This window comes from Larimichthys crocea, chromosome XX (genome assembly GCF_000972845.2).
Source record: "Larimichthys crocea isolate SSNF chromosome XX, L_crocea_2.0, whole genome shotgun sequence".
NCBI classification, from domain to species: Eukaryota; Metazoa; Chordata; class Actinopteri; family Sciaenidae; genus Larimichthys; species Larimichthys crocea.
In genome coordinates, this window is record NC_040030.1 from 10,080,984 (window position 1) to 10,103,387 (window position 22,404).

General features: G+C 39.8%; 1 protein-coding gene across 1 annotated transcript; it reads right to left on the reverse strand.

Annotated features, from left to right (window-relative positions):
* Positions 1 to 3,319: 3,319 nt before the first annotated feature.
* rassf8b (Ras association domain family member 8b) lies at positions 3,320 to 21,898 on the reverse strand. The gene is made up of 9 exons (XM_019265641.2): positions 21,151 to 21,898; positions 11,649 to 11,818; positions 8,541 to 8,891; positions 8,205 to 8,410; positions 7,810 to 8,013; positions 7,568 to 7,642; positions 6,977 to 7,099; positions 6,112 to 6,238; positions 3,320 to 5,667 (listed from the first exon to the last, which is right to left on the reverse strand). Exons 2-9 carry the CDS (start codon positions 11,758 to 11,760, stop codon positions 5,552 to 5,554), a joined length of 1,314 nt encoding a protein of 437 aa, XP_019121186.2. The 5' UTR covers positions 11,761 to 11,818; positions 21,151 to 21,898; the 3' UTR covers positions 3,320 to 5,551.
* Between the last annotated feature and the right edge of the window lie 506 nt (positions 21,899 to 22,404).

A 22,404-nucleotide genomic window follows, 5' to 3' on the forward strand; every position in this document is an offset into this window, starting at 1 on the left:
TCGAGTATGGTCTGGTGTCAGAGGGTCACAGATGTAATAAGAGCCCCTCTGACCCAGCTGTTGAGCTCCATTTAAAGTATTAAAGCAGTAATTCACTGGGGAGAGAGACTGACGGACAAATGACTTTTCCCACAAAAAAACCTGGTGTGATAACCAAAAGTTCTCCAACTCTGTAAAGTATCAAAAGTGTTCATCCAAAGTTGAAAATGAATCTGAAATTGAGTCTTATTTGGAGAAACTTTTATTCCAATCAATTTTGAAGTCTGTCTTCAAACACAAAACCATCTGGCCACAGAGCTCGGAGTGATTCTGATTCTCAGTTACTTGACTTGTGAAGTGCATGTAAAGAGGCTGCTGCGACTCCACTTCCTGCAATTCAGAAACATATTAAAAGTTCAGTTGTTTTTATCTTTCGCAGATCTAGAGAAGGTCATCTGTGCTTTTATCTCATCTCGTTTAGACGACTGCAAAAGTCACCCTTGCGTCTCGAGCTTATTCAGGATGCAGCAGTTAGCTTTTCTCTGCTGTAAGTGTGAACACCCCACCAAAAATATTTCATAGATGTTGACTAGTATGTTGATTTTGGGGAGGTACAATATTGGAAGACTGTCAGCCCACACACATTAATATTTTCTCTTTCACTTTTTCTGGCTGGATTACCACCTGGCCAAGTGGGTACCTACCCAAATGTCCAATCATATCAGCAACATGTAGATTTCTTCACATGTTGTGGTCATAGACAGTATAAAACATGGACGTTGTTTCTGAAGAGTCTTCATCACTCAGAGTGGCCACTCTTAATTATGCATTTTTATAGTTAATTTCCTTGTTCATGACAACTGTACTGAGTCTGAATTAATATAACTTACTCATTCACATTATATTGAGACAAACAAACAGTTTTTGTACCAGGCTGTAAACATGTTTATTTCTGCTGTGAAGTTGGGCATTTTAATATGGGGGCTTATGGAGACTGACTCGTTATGTAGCCAGCTTCAGGTGTCCATTAGAGGAACTGCAGCTTTTGGCAGTTTTTGGCTTCCCTTCACAGCCACAGAGGATGTCTCCTGGTTGAAATGTGCACGGGGCAGTATTGAGAGCAATCCTTTGAGGGTTTTTAAATCTAAAAACAAAATTACAATGGAGTAAAAAGCGTGTTTGTGGGGCGGTCGGTAGCGTAGTGGGTTAAGCAGCCGCCCCGGGTGTGGAGGCTATAATCCTCGCTGCAGCTGGCCCCGGTTCGAATCCCCCATCGGACAGCTAATTTACTGTGTCTCACTCCCCCTCTCTCTGCCCCCTGCTTCCTGTCTATCTTCAGCTGTACTATCAATAAAGGCATAAAAAAAGGCCAAAAAAATAATCTTAAAAAAAAAGTGAGCATGTCAAGGTAGCTAGCTACTTCTATGTAAAGTAGTCAATTACTTTCAATGCCAATAAAGATTTCATACTATGTTATTTTGTGGAGTTACAGATTACATTAAAATGATTAGTAAATCCACTGTGTATAGGTGGTATATAGGTGTAAAACTACAACCCAATATGAAGCTAACTTGATTGTTCAAGTATGTCAGCTAAGCAGCTATACGGATTAGAATAACAGTATTACATTACATCCCCTTACATTTCTTACAGGAACAATGCATGTTTCTTTATGCCTATATATTCAACATGGATCATGATCATTTGGGAGCTTTAGCCTCAGTCTTTTAGCACAATAGCATGTATGCAGCCATCAAATACATATTTAAGACCATTTTACAGTTACACTGTTCTCATTTCAAAGAACTCAGCACTAAAAGTCAGCTGGACACAGCATTTACTGTTTACTCATGGAGGTAACTATCTGCTAGCAACATATTGACAATCATCAGAAAGCAAGGCTTCTGTCTACTTCTATGTGAGAAATATGAAATGAACACAATATCCAGCACTGTATAGCAGTTTATTCATTTCTATTTTTAAATTTATTTCATTTATTTATATATTTTACATTTGATTTTCATGTTTTTTCATACACAGCGGCTAAATGATGACCAAAAGAAGAAAATTAGTTACATTTTTGGAAGCTAAAAAATTACAGTCGGTGAATTTGTAAGTAAACGATACAAAATTCTAACATTTATATAATATACAATAATTTGTATACATAAGAGTTAGTGCAAGTCGGTGATGTTAGCCAAGCACATGTTCATCTAACCAGCAGGATGTTTACAGTGAAGACGTTAACACTTTGAGGGGTGTTTCAACGGACAGGATTACATTGCAAACCCAAGTAGTTTCAACTAGCCCCAGTTTAAAGGCACAAACTGGGGCTAGTTTCAACATGAATTGTGAGCAAAGAGAAACACTTTACTTTTCAAATAAAACATCTCTCTCAGAACCAAATCATTATTTACCTTGGTTATATTTGTCATGTTGTATCTAGGAGCCACATGTAAAACTTATCAAACAGCTGCTCGAGTCCCCATGAGAGCAAATATACGATTTAACTTGTCAAATGGCTCGAGACATCATGAACAGCATTTATCCATAATTACTTTCTGCTCATTCTTGTCAGGGTAATTCTGTGTCTTGAAATATCCCTGAGCTGCAGCGTTTTCTAAAATAGCTTTTGAAACACCACTTGATGGTTGTTTCCATAATGGCTCCATCATCTCATTTCTATATGCACTTTGATTGAAAAGCACCAATGATGGCACAACAGAAACCAATTATTGGCAATGTCTCAAAGCATGAAGCAGGAAAAAGATACAACCAGCTATGTTGGTAAACTTATTGTCATGTTTCAATGCAACATGGCTCTCGTTTACATCTATAAATGTGATCTTTGCCGTAATTAAATGAGAAGGCGAGAAAATAATGTGCAAGTTTTGCCATTTTTCTGCTTGTATACACTGAATGATCCGCCTGCTCTTTAGCAAATCTCAAATCTCCATCAGCGTAAATGTCAACAAGGCAAGAAGGGACACAACAAACCAAAAATAAAATTAATCACAGATGAATTGTTGCATCCTCAGTAGCCTCTAATTAGGAGTGCAAATAAACCAATCACACATTATTGCATGCACACAGAGCTGCCTATTGAACGGCAGCATTCAAATCTAACCTTTCTAGCACTCTGCATATTTCAGACTTCGATCTACTTTTAAAATAGGCCATAGACTGATGTGATATGTAGACATTATTTACATTTTTTTTCAGTAAGGCATGCCATTATTCAAAACTTTCAGTCATCGAGAGCTGTGTTTCATTTATCAGCGGCTTACAGTCTACGTGTCACAGCTGAAGTTGTTGCCATGACGATAATACTGCATATTGATGGGTTGGGGGGGGGGTTAGGGAAAAAGAAAAACTTGCCGAGTTGTTGTGTGAATTCCTCTGGGTATCTTTTGCACTGCAGAGCAAACAACAAAGCGAGAGGTTTCACACTGGAGGGAGGAATTCACTTTGTTATCGTACGTTTACAGTACAAACACCAAGCTTCTTCTTCTTCTTATGGGCTCAAATGAGGGTCAATAAGGTATCGAGCTTGTAGAATTCAGAAATAATTTTCAAAGTGTGTGGTTGTATATCATGCTTTGAAAGCCTGCGAAGAAACAGGGCATGAAAAAGTCAAGTTTGAGAATCGGTAGGAAAGATTTGCAGATTTGGCGAGAGTGTATACACAAAATTCAATGTTCGAAGAAATACTCAGTACACAGTATAACACAGTGTAAATACTATTTGATCAGAAATCCAAATATTTTTTATGTACCAAAAGTAAACGTACCTTTACAGCCCAAAGCACAGCCAAGGTTCTTTGTCCTATATATTATTTAGACACTCATTTTTTAATTGCAAATCTTTTCTACAAATTCAAGGTTTGATATACAACCACACACAGACAAATCAAGAGCTCATTGACCATTAAGAGTTCATATATTGTCAAGCAGTTTGCGTCAGTTTCATCCCAGAGAACCCGAGAGCAATCGCCTTTTATGATTAATCAGCTACAAATTAGTGGACACAGTAACAACCCAACATTTGTGGGGTTGTAGTTGCATTGTTTTTGAGTGTTTTAGCCTGTAGAGAAAAGATGGCGTTCGAAATTTACTGCCAACTTTCAAATCCTTTCTTATGAAACTGACGGTCTCGCACCTGACGACAGCAAACCGTGAAAAATAAATGCAACTACTGTTTGATTCAAGTTGTAACACTTCACGGGCATCGGTTGCATACATATAAAAAAGTACATCCATCTAACTATTAATGTTTTTCACACTAGCTTTGGTTCACATGAGACATCTTTAGTTTGTTAAAATGTTTAAATCAGACAAAATAATGCAGTATTTGGGTGTGATACTGCTTTTAGAAGTGTGTGTTTGTCCCTGCTTGATGAACACAGATCATTGGCCAAGTATTTGACATGTTTGTCTAAGCGGCACCTCTGTTTATACACTGAAAGCTCAAGTGCTGAGGGTTTCTTACAAAACAATAAGTACAGACATATTTGACCCATGAAAATGAGTAAAGACAGAAAACATAAAAGGGAGTAACTTTCACACAGTTAACTTTCACCTGTCTGAATAACACATGTTTTGTCGCCACCTGGTGGTCAGACTGCATATGTAGTCATTGTTGGATTAACTCTGCAGGCTCAGAGGCCGACTTGTCATCACTGCATTCACATTTCAAGAGCTCTTGGTGAAAGTGTTCAACTGAAACAAAGAGGAGATTAATGGCTCGGTACCCAAAATGAACCTTAAGTAAACTATTTCACCAAGAATATCCAATAGTTGATGATCATTTGTTTTCTTTTATATAATTTACTTTATTTACCATTTTATTTCTGGTTAAACTTGATACAAAACTTCAAACTTACATGAAAGAAAAGGACCCAATGTTCACTTATACTGACATCAGTTACCATAACTAGGTATCACCTGTATTTTTATTTATATGGCGCATAGTTCAGTAGCTACCTTGAGTTCTGTTTGAACATTTAAACTTATTGACGTCTGGTTTCATAACACCAGAGTAAGGCAATCAGATATGGCTATGATTATAGCACAGGTGTGGTGTCGGTGTTTGTGCATGCTCGTGCATGGATTACGTTTACAACTTTGCATCCTGATATTTTCTGCAGTTCATGATCTACGACATAAAAATGAAGTTTATCTGCACTGTTGGATGAAGCCTCCTCAGTCAACAATCTGCTGGCTTGTTGTTGTTTTATTATTCTGAGAAAATGGAGCTTTTGTAGACAATTTCAGTGAAATCCTCACTCGCCCAGAAAATAGTTTGCAAATGGATGTTGACATCAGTTGGAGTCCTAGACTATGGAAGAGTAGGCAGTGCAGGAAAGATGCAAAACAGACGGTCCTCACTCATCTTCCATGTAATGTTTTCGCCAACATCCTCTCAACTTATGGTGTTCCGAGAGCTCAGTTTGTTTAATTGCATTTCAACAGTTTGGGGTGTCAGTTTGTGGGTGTTTCAGTCATAGGAGCAGTCCTGGTAACATCAGGCCCTCCCTGCTGTTCAAATAATGTCTCCTGGACAAAGTTTGGGGTCAAACGTAGATGCCTTCGGGGTTGAGGCTGGACGATACGGTGCTTTGAAGAGTGCGAAGGTCGCTGGGTAAGAGACGAGAAGAGCCGAGTCTTTTCAAAGAACCGGACTCCACTTCTGTAGCAAGCAACAAAACAAAACAAGGATAAGGGACAGAAGTTGATTTGACAATGATGATGAACGGAGAAAGAAGTCTGTGACCAAAAACCTTATTATGAGAATAAAAACAGGGATTTTCCTTCTGACTTACTGTGAAAGTCTTTCAGCATTTTCAGGGCTGCTAGTGATTTGGTCCATGTAATGGGGTTACAGACTTAAAGCTGTTACACCACAACAGTCTTGCCTCAGCTGCTCAAGTCTAAAGTCTAACATGTCATTCCCATGGTGACCACAAGGTGACACTGTGTACGTACAAGTGTGAAGACAATCCTCTGTGTAAAGCAGCTCAGTCAAAATCTAGTTAGCTATGAACCTGAACTTTTTAAGAAGGTGAAGGTAAGCCAGAGTATCTGTTAGTGTTGGTTTATGTACACGTGTGTGTGTTTGTGTGTGTGTACGTGCCGTTGTTGTTTTCTCCTGCAGGTTGAGCGGGCAGCACGGTGACCTTGGTACCAGTCTGTTGAATGAACTGCTGCAGGTTAACCTGTCGTAGCTCTTTTGTCAGCTGCTCCAGCTCCAGCTCTTTCTCCTGTGACGGAAAATAACACAACAACCGAATGATGTCTGCGTCGCAGTGAAAGAAAAACACAACGTGCATTGTGAAAAAAAAAGTATTACCTTTAAAATACTGAGAAATTACTACAGAAACGGGGTCTAGACACAGATTCAGCTCATTTGGATTTTCTTCTACCTTCTCCCAACCTCATATTTGCACTGTAACTAAGGTGGACGTGAAAAACAATAAGGGATCATACTCTGTTCAAGGTCTCTCCACAAGTCAAACCACAGATGAGACAGCTAAAGAGAAGAGTTAGCTCCCAGATGGTTACGCAACCGCAGGCGAGGGGATTGTGTACTTACTCAGGCCTCTTTCTAATCAGGCGAAGAATGCTGTAATACCCTTCCCTCCCTTCCCCTTCTCATTACCTCATGCTTCCCACACCCTACTGGACCTCGCCTGTACATAGAGCACTTCATACCAAGATGCACGCAGTCAAGGATCCACTGCACATCCCTGCAAGCTAGAGATTAAACTTTGCTTCACTGCCCACAACTTAATGAGCTTAGATTTTTACGGTTCCACCTGTGTGCAGAGGATTTTTACACGCACCGCCACGCCAAAGTTATCAAACTTTCTAAAGAGCATTTTTCCTTCAGCATCCTCCAGACGTACAGGGAACTTGCCAAGGTTGCTTTAGATTTCTGATGATTTCGAGGCTATAGTATATAAAATAAAGAACATTAAAACAGTAGGATTTAAGCTGACCTGTAATCTCTTGCTCGATTGGCCAAGTGAGCGTTCCAACGCCCTGCAGCTGCTCTCCAGCCGCGCTGTGTGTTGGCTCTGCATTTCCAGCTCAGCTCTCACTTTCTCCAGCTGTGTTTGCACCTGAAATCCAGAGTGGAAGTGAGGAGAGCAAGCCAACGCTCATCACAACTTGTCAGGAGAGGTGGGCTAAAGAAACTAATTCTCATAGTAAAGATGTAGAAGGATTCACATGCTTTAATGTGCTTATGGCTTATAAATGCGAGTTCCTTTGCTGGAACATTTTAACTTTTGTTTAAGACCATTTTGTAGATATAGATTTGGATATTACATCCATTTTAAAGAAGATATTTGTTATTAAACAATAAGCTAAGAATCTAGAGATATGCAAGCAGCTCTGTGAGGCTTTCCTTGGGCTGGTGCTTTGACCTAAACACTAACATTCTGAATACTCTGGTTGGATTTTAGACTTTCAGACCAACAAATGAAGTAAAATGTGCTTGTTAAATATGAGTTTTTGTATGACCAACACAACCTGAATGAGACCTCAGCAGTTCAATAAGCTCTGTTCCTCTTTGTTTGTTGTCGTACCTCCTCTTCATTGACCTTCTGGTTGAGCTCGGCCTCCTGCTGCAGGCGCTCCTGCTCCAGGCCTGCCTCCATACTCTGCGTGATAGGAGAGAAAATAAATAATATGGAAAAGCTGGCACAAACAATCTTCACAGAAAACCAATACTAACTCTATTTCTCATAGAAGGAAATCCTTTTCTGTAAAGAGCAATAAAACAGCATCCAAGTGGAATCAGGTAGCTTCTCTGTGATGGCAAGCTCACCTGAATGCGTGCTAGGTACTCTGAAAGCTTGGCCTCGCAGTCGCGTACACCGCCCTGCAGCTCGGCTAGCTGTTGCCGGAGCTGCCGCTCGCTCTCCAGCTCGATCTGCAGCTCGTTCTGCCAGAATTCCTCCTCTTCCATCTCTGCATCGTTCCTCCTCACCTTCTGCTCTAAAAGCAGAAGTTCCTCCTCCAGGTTTCCTTCCTGAATAAAGGACAATATAACTTGCTTATTAAATGCTTGGTAAAGAAATGAAAGGTGATACAGGGATGTTCAAACACATGCCTACTACTTTGTGGGAAAGCAGTGTAAACGAGATTTGAAGACATGACGGTTTAGAGTGCAGGTGTTATGGATCTGTAAGTAACAGCATTGGCAGCTGTGGCTTTGCTCACTTCATTGGCCTCGCCAACGCCCTCATCCCAGTCTCGCAGTTCAGCCTCGCAGCCCAGCAGACGGCTCTCCAGGGCCTGTAGTTTGTCTCTCTGCAGCTGCACCAGTCGGCTCAGCTCTCTGGCTGGACTCCCAGGTACAGATGATATTCCAAGACCACCAACCCTGCGCAGGTTCAAGCTCACACCGCGGTGCTGGGGCTGTTTGGCTGCATGAACGCCGGTGGGAGATAAAAGGATGGTGATTGGATTGTTGACAGGTAAAAGCAGAGAGGGACAGAAGGAGAGAATGAGGACAGTAACTCAGAACTACCACAACAGTAAGCTTGTATATACTACCTTCAGCATCTCTGCTTCTCCCAAATATGTCCCGCAGACCTTTGGCCCCTCCAGTGAAGGTCAAAGACTTGCGTTTGGGTTCCCTTCGTTTGAGCGAGCGGTCTGTCCCTGACGGGCGGAGCTTGGCCAGAGGTGGCAGGCTCTGCCGGTAGAAGCCACGCTCTGGAACGCGAGCCTGCCCGTCAGAGGTGGGCCGCTCGCTAACGGACGGGCCGGTTCGTTGGAGGATGAGCTGGACGTCACTGGCATACTGACCCCACTTGTTGAGGGATACAACAGGATTCTCATGTGGAGCCAGGTGACGTTCTGTCTCACGCCATTTCTCGATTAAAGTGTACCTACCAGTGCGTCCTGGGACAAAACAAAGAATTTGATACATGTTAGTGCTTAATTAGACATATCTTTAGGCCCTGAATATTCTTCCTCAATCAACTTCTTACTATGCATCTGCCAAAACTAGAACAGGTTTGTTATTTCACTTCATATTCTGTGCCTCTTTGTTGTCAGTGCTCGTTCCTGTTTCGAAACAGGTGATGTCCCTTCACCAATCAGGATACAGTAATATTTGAATGTGATGACAGTTGTGGGTTTGTTTTTTTATTTTTCCTGGTCACAGGCCCTCATCCTGAGCAAACCACACCTAGAGAGTCCTTGATGAAGCACATACATTGAGGTTTTTTTAGTTAGTAGTGTAAGCAGATGAGGTCTGGGGTTTTACATCACAGTGAGATGAAAAAAAAAGAAAAGAAAGATAAGCAAAAACAGGAAGCACAGGTGCAGGTCGTGGACCACAAGTCGTCTAGATAGGAAGATAAAAACATGGTTATAAAAATCCAATTTTCTCCCAGTATTTAATCACACTTCTCTTGAAGGGTGAAAGTCATTTTCTCCATTATGTGAATAGAGTTGATTATGCTAATAAGAAGGGTGATGATGGGAGGATCCCTCTGGAGCCTTTTTTAATTGCTATTTTACTTACAACCATAAAGATCTTCAAAAAGTTATGAGCCGCTCCTACTGAGGAATATTTCCAAAAGGTACAAAGGAGAAATCAGATTACAAGTCTAGGATCTGTGAGACCAAATGGCCCACCCCTTCCCAGAAAGGCTTAACATGAGGGCATGACCAGAACTACTATATTTGGATTTCTGGATGGGTAATAAAAAATATTTTCCATTCCATTTTTTGAGCCGAAATCTCTACAAAACCGACATGGCAGTTAAAGCAAGGATATTTTGTTTCACAAAACTATTGATTGCTGCTTATTTAGACATGAATGATTACAGTACATCATCTTTTCCTGACAACTTATTTTAAAGCTGTTTCTAAGTGCACTTTAGAGGCCACTATTAAATACTTTAAACCACCACTCTGTCCTTTGTGGCATCCCTATCTTAAGTCCTGAAGGGGGCTTTATATACTACATTTCTCATTATCCTCATGCCCTTCACAGGCAGCATCTTATCCTCTTCAAGAGACACAGGCATGACACTCTGGATTAGGAATAGTGGTTTGGATGTAGATCTAACTGTAGTAAAATCCAAAGTTTTACAGAAAGTGGTCTACTCTAAATTGGTCACTTTTACAAATAAAGATGATGAGTCCGGTGACACAACAACAACAACAACAACAACAACAACAACAACACTGACCCAGTCTTTGTTGTGTTTAGGTATACTGAGGTGGATATTTGGTGTGTTTTTTGTAGTTTTTATGTATATTTAGCTTTTTATCAACACCTTAAAAGACCATATTGGAAATAAGTGTTCTAAATTTAACATGCTATCCCTATACATGTTCAATAAAACTTTGTGTTGTAGATGGTATAGCTCTCTACTTTGGTGGTCCCTCTGACCTCTGGTCAGGATCTAATCTTGGGCCACTTGGACACATGAGTCACAAACAATACAATTCACTTTCATTGTAATGCCGATGACACCCAGATTTATGACTTCTAAAGTAATCTCCATCAGTTAATGGTACTGTCTGATTTAATTCTACATGTATTAGTGTATGTTGGTGCTGTCGTGAATTTCCAAGAAGTTACTGTAAGCATGCTTTCCAAAATGTTAAAAATTGAGTTTAAGAGAGGAGAGACTTGTTGACTTGTCTTTCACAACTCTCCCACGCTTGTGCAGCATTGGTAGTTTCAAAGAACCAGCATGCTCAGTGAAAGGACTTTACAGTGGGAAAATCCAACTCAACAAACAGTGATTGTGTTGGGAAACGTCCAATGGTTCACGGCTCCATCTGTGTGTCCGCCTGCATTCTTGTCTGTACACATATAGATAAGAGTAAAACAGTGCCCATCCTACCCTCACCCTCCTCTTACACAGTAAGGGTCCTTGTAAAAGAGGCACATTCATCACGACAGCCATTCACATCAAAGTGCCCTGGCCCGGACAAAAGGCACAGAGAACACAAAGGACAGTGAACGTCATAACTCTTGCTACACTGTCACCGTGAAAGACGTGTTTTAACTCTGAGAAAAATCTATCTACGGAGGTTTACAAGAAATCCCTGTCAAAATCTGACCATCTCAATAACACTACACACTTTAAAGAAGCTTTAATATATAATCCATGCAATGACTAACAGAGTGTCAGCTTATTTTTCTGCAATTGTAGCAGCATGTCAATAAAGCGTAGTCTGCAGCATGACTCATCTTGTTTTGTGGAGCCCATTTATGGTGAGAATCTCTTCATGCCCTCTAGTCACTGTTCATTTTACTGCAATTTATCATCTTCACTATGTCTAACAAGTTGCCTGGCCAATATTGGATCCAACCCATATCACAGCAAATCCCCACAGGGATTTATGTTGGACAAAATATTAATATAAATATGTTTTTTTAGCACAGGAGCCAGACAGAGAGGATTTCATCAGTGTTGAATCTACTCTTCTAGGTGGTGGTCTTTCCATGTTATTGGTTGGCCATTTAGATTTTCCAAGACTTTTTTTGTGTACCGATTATATAACCAATAATCATTACTTTGTATTGTATATTCTTTTGATATTACACCTTTTTCGAGCATCTACCACCTGTGAACACAAAAGATGAGCACACCGTTACTGTCTTCAAATTGTATTAAGTAGTTTTGAGCTTACCAATGGCTTGCGCCAAAGCAATGACCACTTCCTGGCATGTGGTGAACTCTGTGACCCCACACACGATGCGCTGCACTCCATCCACCCACACTTTCAGCTCCATGGCCTTCATCCAAAGGCCCTCATTCCTCCACACCACAATAGGGTGCTAATAATGTTTTCTGTCCATCCTTCAAAGGAAAAGAGAAAACAAGATTCAGTGCAAAACTCTTACTTTTTTTACAATACTTTTCTTAAAATGTGAAAGGGGTTGCGCATAGTGACAAACCCCTACTGCACGATATCTGCCACTAAACAAGACAGGCAAAATTAAATAACATATAGACTCCATAGCCTGAATGGCCTCTCTGGTACTTTAAATTGGTTCAAATCTTATCTGCAAGCATGGATGAATGTTCATCTAAAAGCTATAAAATGAACCATGGTGTTCCCCAAGGTTCAATTTTAGGCCCTTTTTCTTTTCTTTTTTTTTTTTTTACTTTTAAGGCATACATTTTCATAGCTATGCAGATGACACACGCTTTACATTGCAGCATCTCCTGATGACTCGGGGCCAATAGATACCCTTTAACTGCATTTTAGATATCAAGTTAAGGATGGCAGAGTACAGAGACAAAAAAAAACAACAAAAAAAACCAACAGCAAGCATGTGCATTTTATCTTTGATTCAGATCTTTGTTTTGAGCCCCATATTAGGAACATAACCTGCAGATTGATGACTATAATGCTCTACTTTCTGGTCTCGCTAAAAACAGCTCAGTTACAATTACTTAAAAACTCAGTAATTGTCTGTTGATGAGAACCAGAAAGAGAGCACACATTACACCAATTTTAAAGCCCCTGCACTGTCTACATGTTTGCTTCAGAATCGATTTCAATATCGTTTTATTGGTTTATAAATCTTTTAATTGTCATGACCCCACCTATTTATCAGATTTCTTTTTAAACCTACAAACCCTCTAAAGCCCTCAGGTCTTCAAGTATCTGCCTTAAAATTATCCCTAAAGTCAAAGCAAAAACCTACAGTGAGGCATCCTTTTATTGCGATGATCCACAGTCCTGAAGACCCCGGGGCAGCAGAGATTGTTGTTATTTATAAAAGCGAACTCAAGACCTCTTTGTTTAGTCTGCCTTTAATTTATTTATTCATTATACTATTCATGCATTTTAATCAGTTTTATTATCTATACGGTTATACATTTTAATCTGTTTTCATACTTGTTACATCCTTTTTTTGCTGAGCTTTTATCTTTTTCTAATCCTACCTCCGGTGTTTCCTGACTATAAATTGATGAGATAGCATTTTGTGTTGTTATTGAGTGTTTTGTCTAAAAAGGGGTGTGGAGAACTTGCATTACTTTGCATGAAAAGTGCTATACAACTAAAGTGACTGATTGAGTGATTATTTTAATTACCATTTACTTGAAATCTGATCATTTTGGCACAATATGATTCCACTAAAACTCAATATTACCAGCTGCAATCTCATGTTTCAATAGTTATTTCTTACACTTGCATGACATTGCAACTTCAATACACTTATTGCAATATGGAAAGATCTAAAATCTTGGTACAAATAAACAGCATAAAGTGACACCAGTTTCCTGTAAACCGACCACCCACAACAACTTGCAACACTTGTTCTTTTGAAGTAGTTTCCTGTATCACTGCTGACAAATTGCTGCAGGAACACACTTGTGGTGCAGTGATTGTGACCGTCTAACAGGCCTCATCCAACATATTTTTCATTTGCTGGTGTCAGTGCAGGAAAGCTTACAGCGGTCGCATGCACGCAGAACGAGAGCCATTTCAAACTGCTGACACAAGCACCTCAGCAGCGAGGCAGTCATTACGAACCTGGCAAGGCCACGACAGCGAGCCAGCGCAACAGAGCAGTAAAGGAGCTGGTGCCTAATGCTCAGACTTTTGCAACCCTACTGGGCAGCAGCCCTTCTTTTTCCTGACTGGGCCATCAGCTCAGCTCTGATCCTTGACTTCCATATCACTTTAGGCCTGCCTTAACATTTTCGCTGCCTTCCATCTTCATCACAGCTGGAATGGGACTCCCAATCCTCCTGCAATTTAACTACCAGTCCCCCCTCGAGGCCTTTTCCTACTGAGACTGCATTACATTGCACACTCGTCTGCACTGAAGGCATCTGGTAAGGGCAAGGCCTGCCTTTGGTGGAAATCAGGATGATTGGAACAGATACTGCAGGATTCTTCTGAATCCAGACGTCTAGTAAATGAGACTTTAGCCGTGAATAACAGGGGAATGGAAAAGAAAGGAGAGACAGTAAAATGAAAGAAAAAAGGTGAAATGAAGGTGAAACAGCAGAGGGCCAGATGGATAAACAAAGCAAAGAAAGTTAATGAATAAAAGAGTGAGAGAGGGCAAGTTTTTCCTGATCAAATTCCAACACACTCGAATATAATCTGAAATTTGAAACAGTAGAAGTGAAACATGCACATAGCAGCTCATTTATTAATATCAGAGCAGGGAATGTGTCTAACCTGAAGACACTGGAAAAGTTTGACTTGAAGAGTATTCCTATTCCTCTCTAAACTTTGTCAGCTTAACAAAAGGTCTGTGACTGGTTTAATAACAAAACACTATCCTGACAAATTATGTGATGACGCCTGTACATTTTCACAGCTGCAGTTAAAAATGTTGTAATACAATGTTTATTCAATGACGAGCGAGGCTGAAATCACACAGGACGAAGAGCCAGTTGACACAAGCTTGTAAACCTGAACTTTCCCTCCGTCTCTCTCACACATTTATATACACACACACTTGCTATGGACACATCTATGTGAGAAGTCATACCGAAGACATTCACTCCTCTGTAAGACAATTATCATCCACCTATCATCAAAACATCTTCACCCAAATAATCACAAAGAGGCAGAGAGTATATCTCTGAAACGGACTAACAGAATTTTTGTTACTTAAACAAGCGATTTTTACCTTTGTATTCTTTGGCTGCTGGTTTACTGAGTTTTCATAATGTGTCACTGACACACTGACACTCAGCTTTCATGTGACAAATCGTTTGTCTGTGTAACATGAAGTGTTGGAGCACTAGTAATGGAAATGTGGTGAGTGGGGTTGACTTTATGATGCTATAGAGATTTTGATGTTTGATAATTAGGAGTTGGAGTTGTGTGTGCTGTGTGTAAATATGATTATACTGTATGTGCTTGAAGCAGAGACACTGCAATGTAAAGTGGTGTGTCATCAGCATAGGAATGAAAGTTTGTGCCTTTAAAGTTAAAAAGGGTAGGGTCCTGAGATGGAACCCTGGGGAACACCATGATTCATTTTATAGTATTTAGATGAACATTTATCCATGCTTGTGTTTGGTGTGTGTAAGTATGACTTATGTGCTTGTAGCAGAGTTTCTCCTGTTTAATTTAATGTGCAATATGACTGTACTGTTACGTGATTAGAGCAGTGTCTCATGCTTTTTGTTGCGGAGCAACCCCGGCTCATGAATTTAACAGTTAGTCATTGAATACATTTGGTCTCATAAAAATGGTAAAAATGACAAATGTTTATAAGACACATGAGTCTGACAGGGCAATGCGCCATATAAAGAATGCTTGGAGTGTCTTTCAGGACTACAAGTCACATTTTCCATCAACAGTTATATTTAATTAAGATCCTTGGAGACACTTTTTGGCCGTGGCCCACTAAAATGTCAAACATCACCATTACTGATGTCACTAACATGTCTCCTGAAGTTGTTCCTTTGTTAAATGTACAATTAATTTCATTCCTCATGCTCCCACTGGCCCTCTGACACAAACATTACAACATATGCTCATGGGTGTTTGACAAGCAGCTGTGCAGAAGCAGATGTTCAGATGTGCTTTAGTCGAACTGAGCGTTAGGTACAAGTTTTTATACTTTGATGATGAAAAAGCCTTTTCATAACCAACCGAGATGAAGCTGAAGTACACAGGAGACAGAAGCTGTGATGTGGGAACATAACGCCACACTGGTTTTAAGCTCATCAATGCTCAACTAATCGAATCAAGTCTGTTTCCTCGTGGAAACGAGCTTCGATTTTCTATACCCCACTAACAACTTCCAACACTTGAATCACAATGAGGATTTCCATGCCTCACCCACCTCTGTGGCTCTGTCTCGACAGACATTACTGTTATTGTTCTGAATTTTCATCATACTTCTTCGACTTTCTCTCTGGTTACTTCTTTGATCTAAATTACAGTCACTTTGAAGCTCCCGCTACCGTGTGTGCGGATGAATAAATCATACAAGCAACATGGAATTTACACAAATTAGTATGCAACAACATGCAAGTTTCTATTTTGGTTCATTGTAAATGTATACGTCTATATCTAGTATCAGAATGAGCTATACATCTCCACAGTGTGTAACCTCAGGAGCTGTGAAAGGTGCTGGAGCTGTTGGAATCTCCTTTTCCATTAGTCACAGTTTAATAAACAGACCGACTCAATTCTCCACATTCCAGCTGTATACTGAATCCTTCACCCAGTAATCTATTCATAGAGGATCCGGGATGAGTTTAACCTTTAATGCAGGAGAGCACCGGCAAAGAGTCAAAGCCACTATACAGGTACACATAGATGCAGCTTCTGTTACTGTGTGAGGCTGTCGTGATATCACATTTTCAATACACAATTGTTGTAGCCAAAGGAATTCACATTAACGATATATACTCATAGATAGTATAGATATATAACATCTATAAAATAGCTATAGAGGCTCAGGAAGCAGAGCGGCCGTCCACTAATCAGAAGATTGGTGGTTCGATCCCCGGCTTCTCCAGTCTGCACGGCGAAGTGTCCTTGGGTAAGTTGCTCCCAAAGGCTGAATGTGAATAGCTGCTGAACTGATAAGCAACCAATGCCATCGGTGTATGAATGGGTGAATGTGACATGTAATGTTAAAGCACCTTGAGTGGTCGGAAGATTAGAAAGCAGCTATATATGGTACAGTCCATTTATCATTTATATCTATAGACAATTTGAATACCCACAGTGTGTTATGGGGGCATTCATAGTGATTTCATTATAATGTTTTCTGATCCACTATATCGACAATCATGAAACATAAGGGACTTATGATGAATTATAACTAGATGTTGACTGATTTAATGCATGAAAGGATTTATGCTGCGTCATAAGTGATAATTATGTGGCTTCACTCAAAATACAAGACCGAGTTCACTGAGTCTGAACCACAAACAATAACAGAAAGACAGGGAAATGAAAAATACATTATTATTAACATGATATAAATATTTCATTTCTTATATAAACTGTTGTTCTTTAGGTACATTTGAGAATCTGAAAACTACACTATGTTATATATAGATGACTACATTATGTAACATTTCTTACTGTTTAAATCCCCCCAAACATGTTAAAAATGAAAAGGCTGCTATATTTACAATACCAAATTTAGCATAATCGCTTTTTTTTTTTTACTGGATTTGCATTTACTGTTCCTGTGAGGGAGTGGAAGTGAAATAAGTACAAATAACAAAATAAGGCCAACAACAGCAATGAGAAGAATAAAGTGCTACAAAGACAGAATGGATTTTTTTTTAAGATATAAAAGTCAGAAGAGGGGACTGAGTAGAGTGGAGAGGAAAGGTTGCTGCTATCAGTATAAATCCTTGCCGTCTGGCAACTTTTGCTGCAGCCATTTAGTTTCAGACATGAAGAATACTGTGTCGTCTGGGCTATGAACCATCGAGCTAAACTTAGTTGTGACTTCAGCCTGCCTCCCCTGAAGTTTCATTCTCAGGATGCCACAAGAAGGCAGAGTTAGGGAGGGGTCACAGTGTGGCAAGTCAGTGCTTCTTACATATACAGTATCTCCTCAAACAGGGACGGAAATATTTAAGACAGAAATACCATTGAAAGCTCCTTTAACATCACTGAGCTGAGCAATGTAAAAAAAAAACTAGGTAAAAAGATAATCAGTGCCACACTAACTACAAGTCTGTCTCTCTCAGTCCATCACTTGCTCGCATACCCACATATGCAGGGTGCGCCGGCTAGGTCACAACGGCCCAGGGTTGGATTACGACCCGTGGCCCTTTGCTGTATGTCATCACCCCTCGCTCTCTCTCTGCCTGCCTTCCTGTCACTATTAAAAATAAAGGTTCAAAAAACAATTATTTCATGCTATTTTACGAGATGATTAGGTTGTAATTGGATGTGTTTAAGTGCAACTTTTATACTGATGCAGTAGTTTTAGTACTTTGTATATACCTAAAATATCTTTTATTTGACCTTTAGGATAAGTACTAATAAATGTACTCTCTAATATAACTAATTATATACAAAAAAGTATTTAAATAGACTTAATTGAAAATTAATGACATCTCAAAATAGTACACCCAAGTACACTGATTACATTTAGTTCAATATATTTTTAAATGCACTAATTCATCAGGTACAATGTTTGTGTCAGTTGCACAGTTTTTTTTTTTACACACTTGAAGCACCTGACGATGTGATTTGAGTGACATGGTATTGAGATGACGTGACGTTTGAGAGCAGCAGCAGCAGCGAGCAGCTCAACAACAGACGATGACGCAACCAGGACAGTTTTTACAGCAACAAGGAGGAGGTTGAGAGGCAGCAGGGGGGGTCCACTGAAACAAGTGGTGCACAGACAAAAGGGCATGCTGCAGTGTGTGTGTGTGTGAGTCCACATGGCTAGAGGCATGATTGGATGCAAACAATCCCTCACCATGGCGACACAGCGCTGGCTTTGTCCAAACCTTACACAGATGACTGGATTGATTGGAGGGCACGGTCTGGGAAAGTAAACTAAACAATCACTAACAATTAAGAATCAAGCCGTGCTTTTCCTGTCACTTCCTCTTTGTTTCCAGCCCAATGTGGGCTGGGAGAAAACATGGAGGTGTGCACTGCAGCGAGGGTTTCTCAAACTAAGGATTAAGTGGGGTGTTGCTGGAACATCTCAGTTGGTCTGCTGATGGAGATTAACCACACCGCCGTTTAGTCGACCTCCCAAAGGCAAAATTCATCTACGCACAATCATAATATAAAAAATACCTCTATACATCATAAAGTCACCTTTATAAAATATTCATTACTGCTCGCCAAACTCAAGGACAAAAGTTAATTACCTAAGTACTTTAAGCATGTAAACATGGTCTATACTACAGAAGTCTACAGCAATGCTAGAAGTACATTTAGGTCCAGTGGTGCTCTGAGCTAAATGCTCACCATCTCACACTAGCATGTGAACATCTGCTAATTAATGCGAAACATACGCTAAACACAAAGCAGAGCTGAGGCTGTTCAGTTCATCCTCGGGAGACCATGAATGTCTGTAGAAAGTTTTATAGCAAACAAACAATAAATTAAGAAAATGATCTTAATTTATTGTTTGTTTGCTCCATAAAATGTCAGAAAATGGTAAAAAAAAATAAAAATAAAATATTGATCACTGTGTCCTGAAACCCAAGGTGATGTCCTCAGATATCTTGATTTGTCCACAACCCAAAGATATTCAGTTTATGGTCACAGAAGACTGAACCAGAAAATATTCACATTTTAGAAGTTAAAATCAGATAAATTGCTCATTTTTTCTGAAAATATGACTCAAAATGATTAATTAATTATCAAAATAGTTGCTGACTAATTTAATACTCGACAACTTATTGATAAATTGACTAATTTGTGGCACCATTAGAGCTCAGTGGCCCTTGCACTAACTAGCTGATTTTGAAATGACACAAAGCCTCATGTTATACAACAACATCTGTTTCTGCAAACCGTATATACATGACTGCATGAGTAAATGTTGCTGTTCCCACTATATACTATTGTCGGTCCACCGTGAAATCTGATAAAGATGTTAGAACAATAAGACAACCTCCCATTTTTCTTTTCAATTTTCAACCTGTCTCCACCTCTTCACCTCTGCCGCCTTTTAGAGATTACTTGCACATCAACTTTGTCAGCTGAGGAGCGTGAGGTGGCGGCAGGTTTAACAAAAGCTGGAATGAGCTGAGTGAAAAGCTTCAGGGAGTAATCAGACAAAACAGCTTTCCACTCAGGTACTGTCAATCATCTATTCTGTAAAAAACGATATAAGAAAGAAACAAGCAGTGGTGTTTTATATGGACAGATGGATGGATATGGCACTTGGTGGGCATTTTTAATCCAGTGGGCAGATATTTGTCACCATTTCCACATTAGCACATGTGGAAACAAGTTTTGTTATCCCTTCATCTGCTTCGTATTTGTTATATTTCTGCTGAGAACGATCACCATATTCAAGTTGCCATCTTGCAGTCTCAAAAGTTAACTAATCAGCTTATTGGAGACAATAAGCTTTTAACCCTGTAAGACTCGGAGCTTAGTGGACACCACGAGGTGGTGGGACAGAGCATGGAGGATGGGAGGGAAGTGGCGGTCTGCTGAAAGATAAACTGAACTGGATTTTAACTGAAAAGTCTGTTATTGAATTAGAGTTTTGCACTTTAGGAATTGATGTTAGGGTAAATATTGACTACTGGGAATGACATGTTTACTGGTTTTAAAAAAATGGATATCCAGCTTTTGGTTTAAAGACCAAAATAGACAAGATGTTTAGAGAAGTTCCAGCTTGTCGTTTGTGAGATTTGCTGCCTTTATTCGTCCTGTGACAGAAAACTAAACATCTTTGGGCTTAGTCACTGTTAATAAGCCAAAACAAGCAACTTGAACAGCAATTTTTCTGCATGGTTTCACATTTTATACACAAAATAATGAATCGGTTGATCAAGGAACATAACTGTTGTAGCTGCAGTTAGTTGTTATGCTGTCAAAGGACATGAAATGGGATCTAAACATCTATTAGAGACAAAACAGACAGATTAAGACATGAAACCCATTCCTAATCTATAAAAACAGGATGGGATGTTGCCATTTATGTGAGCCTTGCTTTCCATCACACGTGCGCTTCAAGGACTTTTCTACTCTGTTGTCACTGTATGACTCAGTTGAAGGAACTCTGATTAAAACCACTGCTGAGTGAGCACTTATAGCCCAATTCTATTAGGAGATTCATCATTGCAGGGCTCAGCAGACACACACACACACACACACACACACACACACACACACACACACACACAGACCACTCACTCACTCAATACACTCACTTCCTGCTGGCTCATGGATCAGGTATGTTACCATGTGGAAAATCAGCCAGTATCACTCCATTTAAGGATGTATTCTTGTGAGGAATATGAACATATTAGTTTTTTTTTAAAAAGGAGAATCTGCTAAACAAAAGTTATGCAACCTGCCTGTATTATCTCTCCTGTGTGTTTCCCACATATATAACAAAAAAGGGAACTGCTCATTTTAAACAGCCTACAGTCTTGTTTTGATGAAACTGACGCATTCAGTCCACAGTGGAGACACTGACTGCATTCAGCCCTGTGCGCACACAAAAAAAACAAAAACAACAACATACCTCTTTTTCAGCAGCAGATCACAGTGTCAGAGCATTTAAAACTCTCCTTTTGAGCTTCAGTTATTTCTCTCTGGGTTTAAATCCGGTACTTTCCAGCTGCATGTTATGCGGGCCACTTGCGGGGAGATCCTGTGTTATTCCTGCGCCTGCAGCGGAGTTAACGGTGTGCGCACATCCACGCCTCTGACCGTGTGGATGTAAACACGCGTCCCCGTCTGGTTACTGGACATCCGACATGGGTCCTTTTAAACATCTGCTGCTCTGCTTGTTAGCCTGCTGCTCTGATCGTCACTGAGAGGAGACCACAGGGGGGGTTGTTGTACATTACATCGGAACTGAACTGGGACACCGCAAGGCATGATGGACCGGTTAAAGCTGCAATGCACTGGCGACGCTAATGGACCCCGAGATCCACTCAGCTGCTGTGATGCTGAACACAGTCACGATTTCTTTTGTTTTGTTTTTGATCCGAGGAAATGCATCCATGTGTCTGAGATGATCATATTCCTACAAGTGTGTCACAGTCTGTGCATCTGTAGTGACTCTGCACCATCCAGTATGATCTAATGTGGTAGGCAGTGTGGGGAAATATTTTTTTACTCATTTAGTTACTGTGCCTATTTAGATTAATGACAAATATAGGACAATCAACAAATAAACTGATGTATTATCATAGGTTGAGATGAGCTACCCTGCAATATATAAACGTATTAACATTATCTCCACCTTAACCAGCTGCAGCATTAAAGTTATGTACATCTGTTTATTGAGTATTTTTAATTTTGGTAAACAGTGTGTTATTGATACTTTTAGGTGTTTAATCCGATAAAAATATTAATATTTGTTGTTTTTGTTAACTTGAATGACTTTTTATTTTTATTTTTTGATCTACAATCAACAACTAACCTGCTAGATACTACTAAATCATACACACTGGTTCTTTAAGTAGTAAAAGTTATCAGTACATTCTTCCACCACTGGTTACTAGTTGATATTTCTTTTTGTTTTTATTTCTTTAGGCTTAGTTGTTTCTTGTCGTCTCTGGTTTAACTGCTTATTTTAAACAGCCTACTCTTGTTTTGAAGTGTACTAGACTAGAAGTGCACTTATGGAAGAGACACAGCATTTTAACACTCAAAACTCAAATCACTGTGGCACTGTGGTTTAGTTTATTATGTTTGAAGACATGAAAAATACTGCACTGAAAAGTTTCTACAAAGTTTTGCAAAATCAAACACAACCTTGATCAAAATT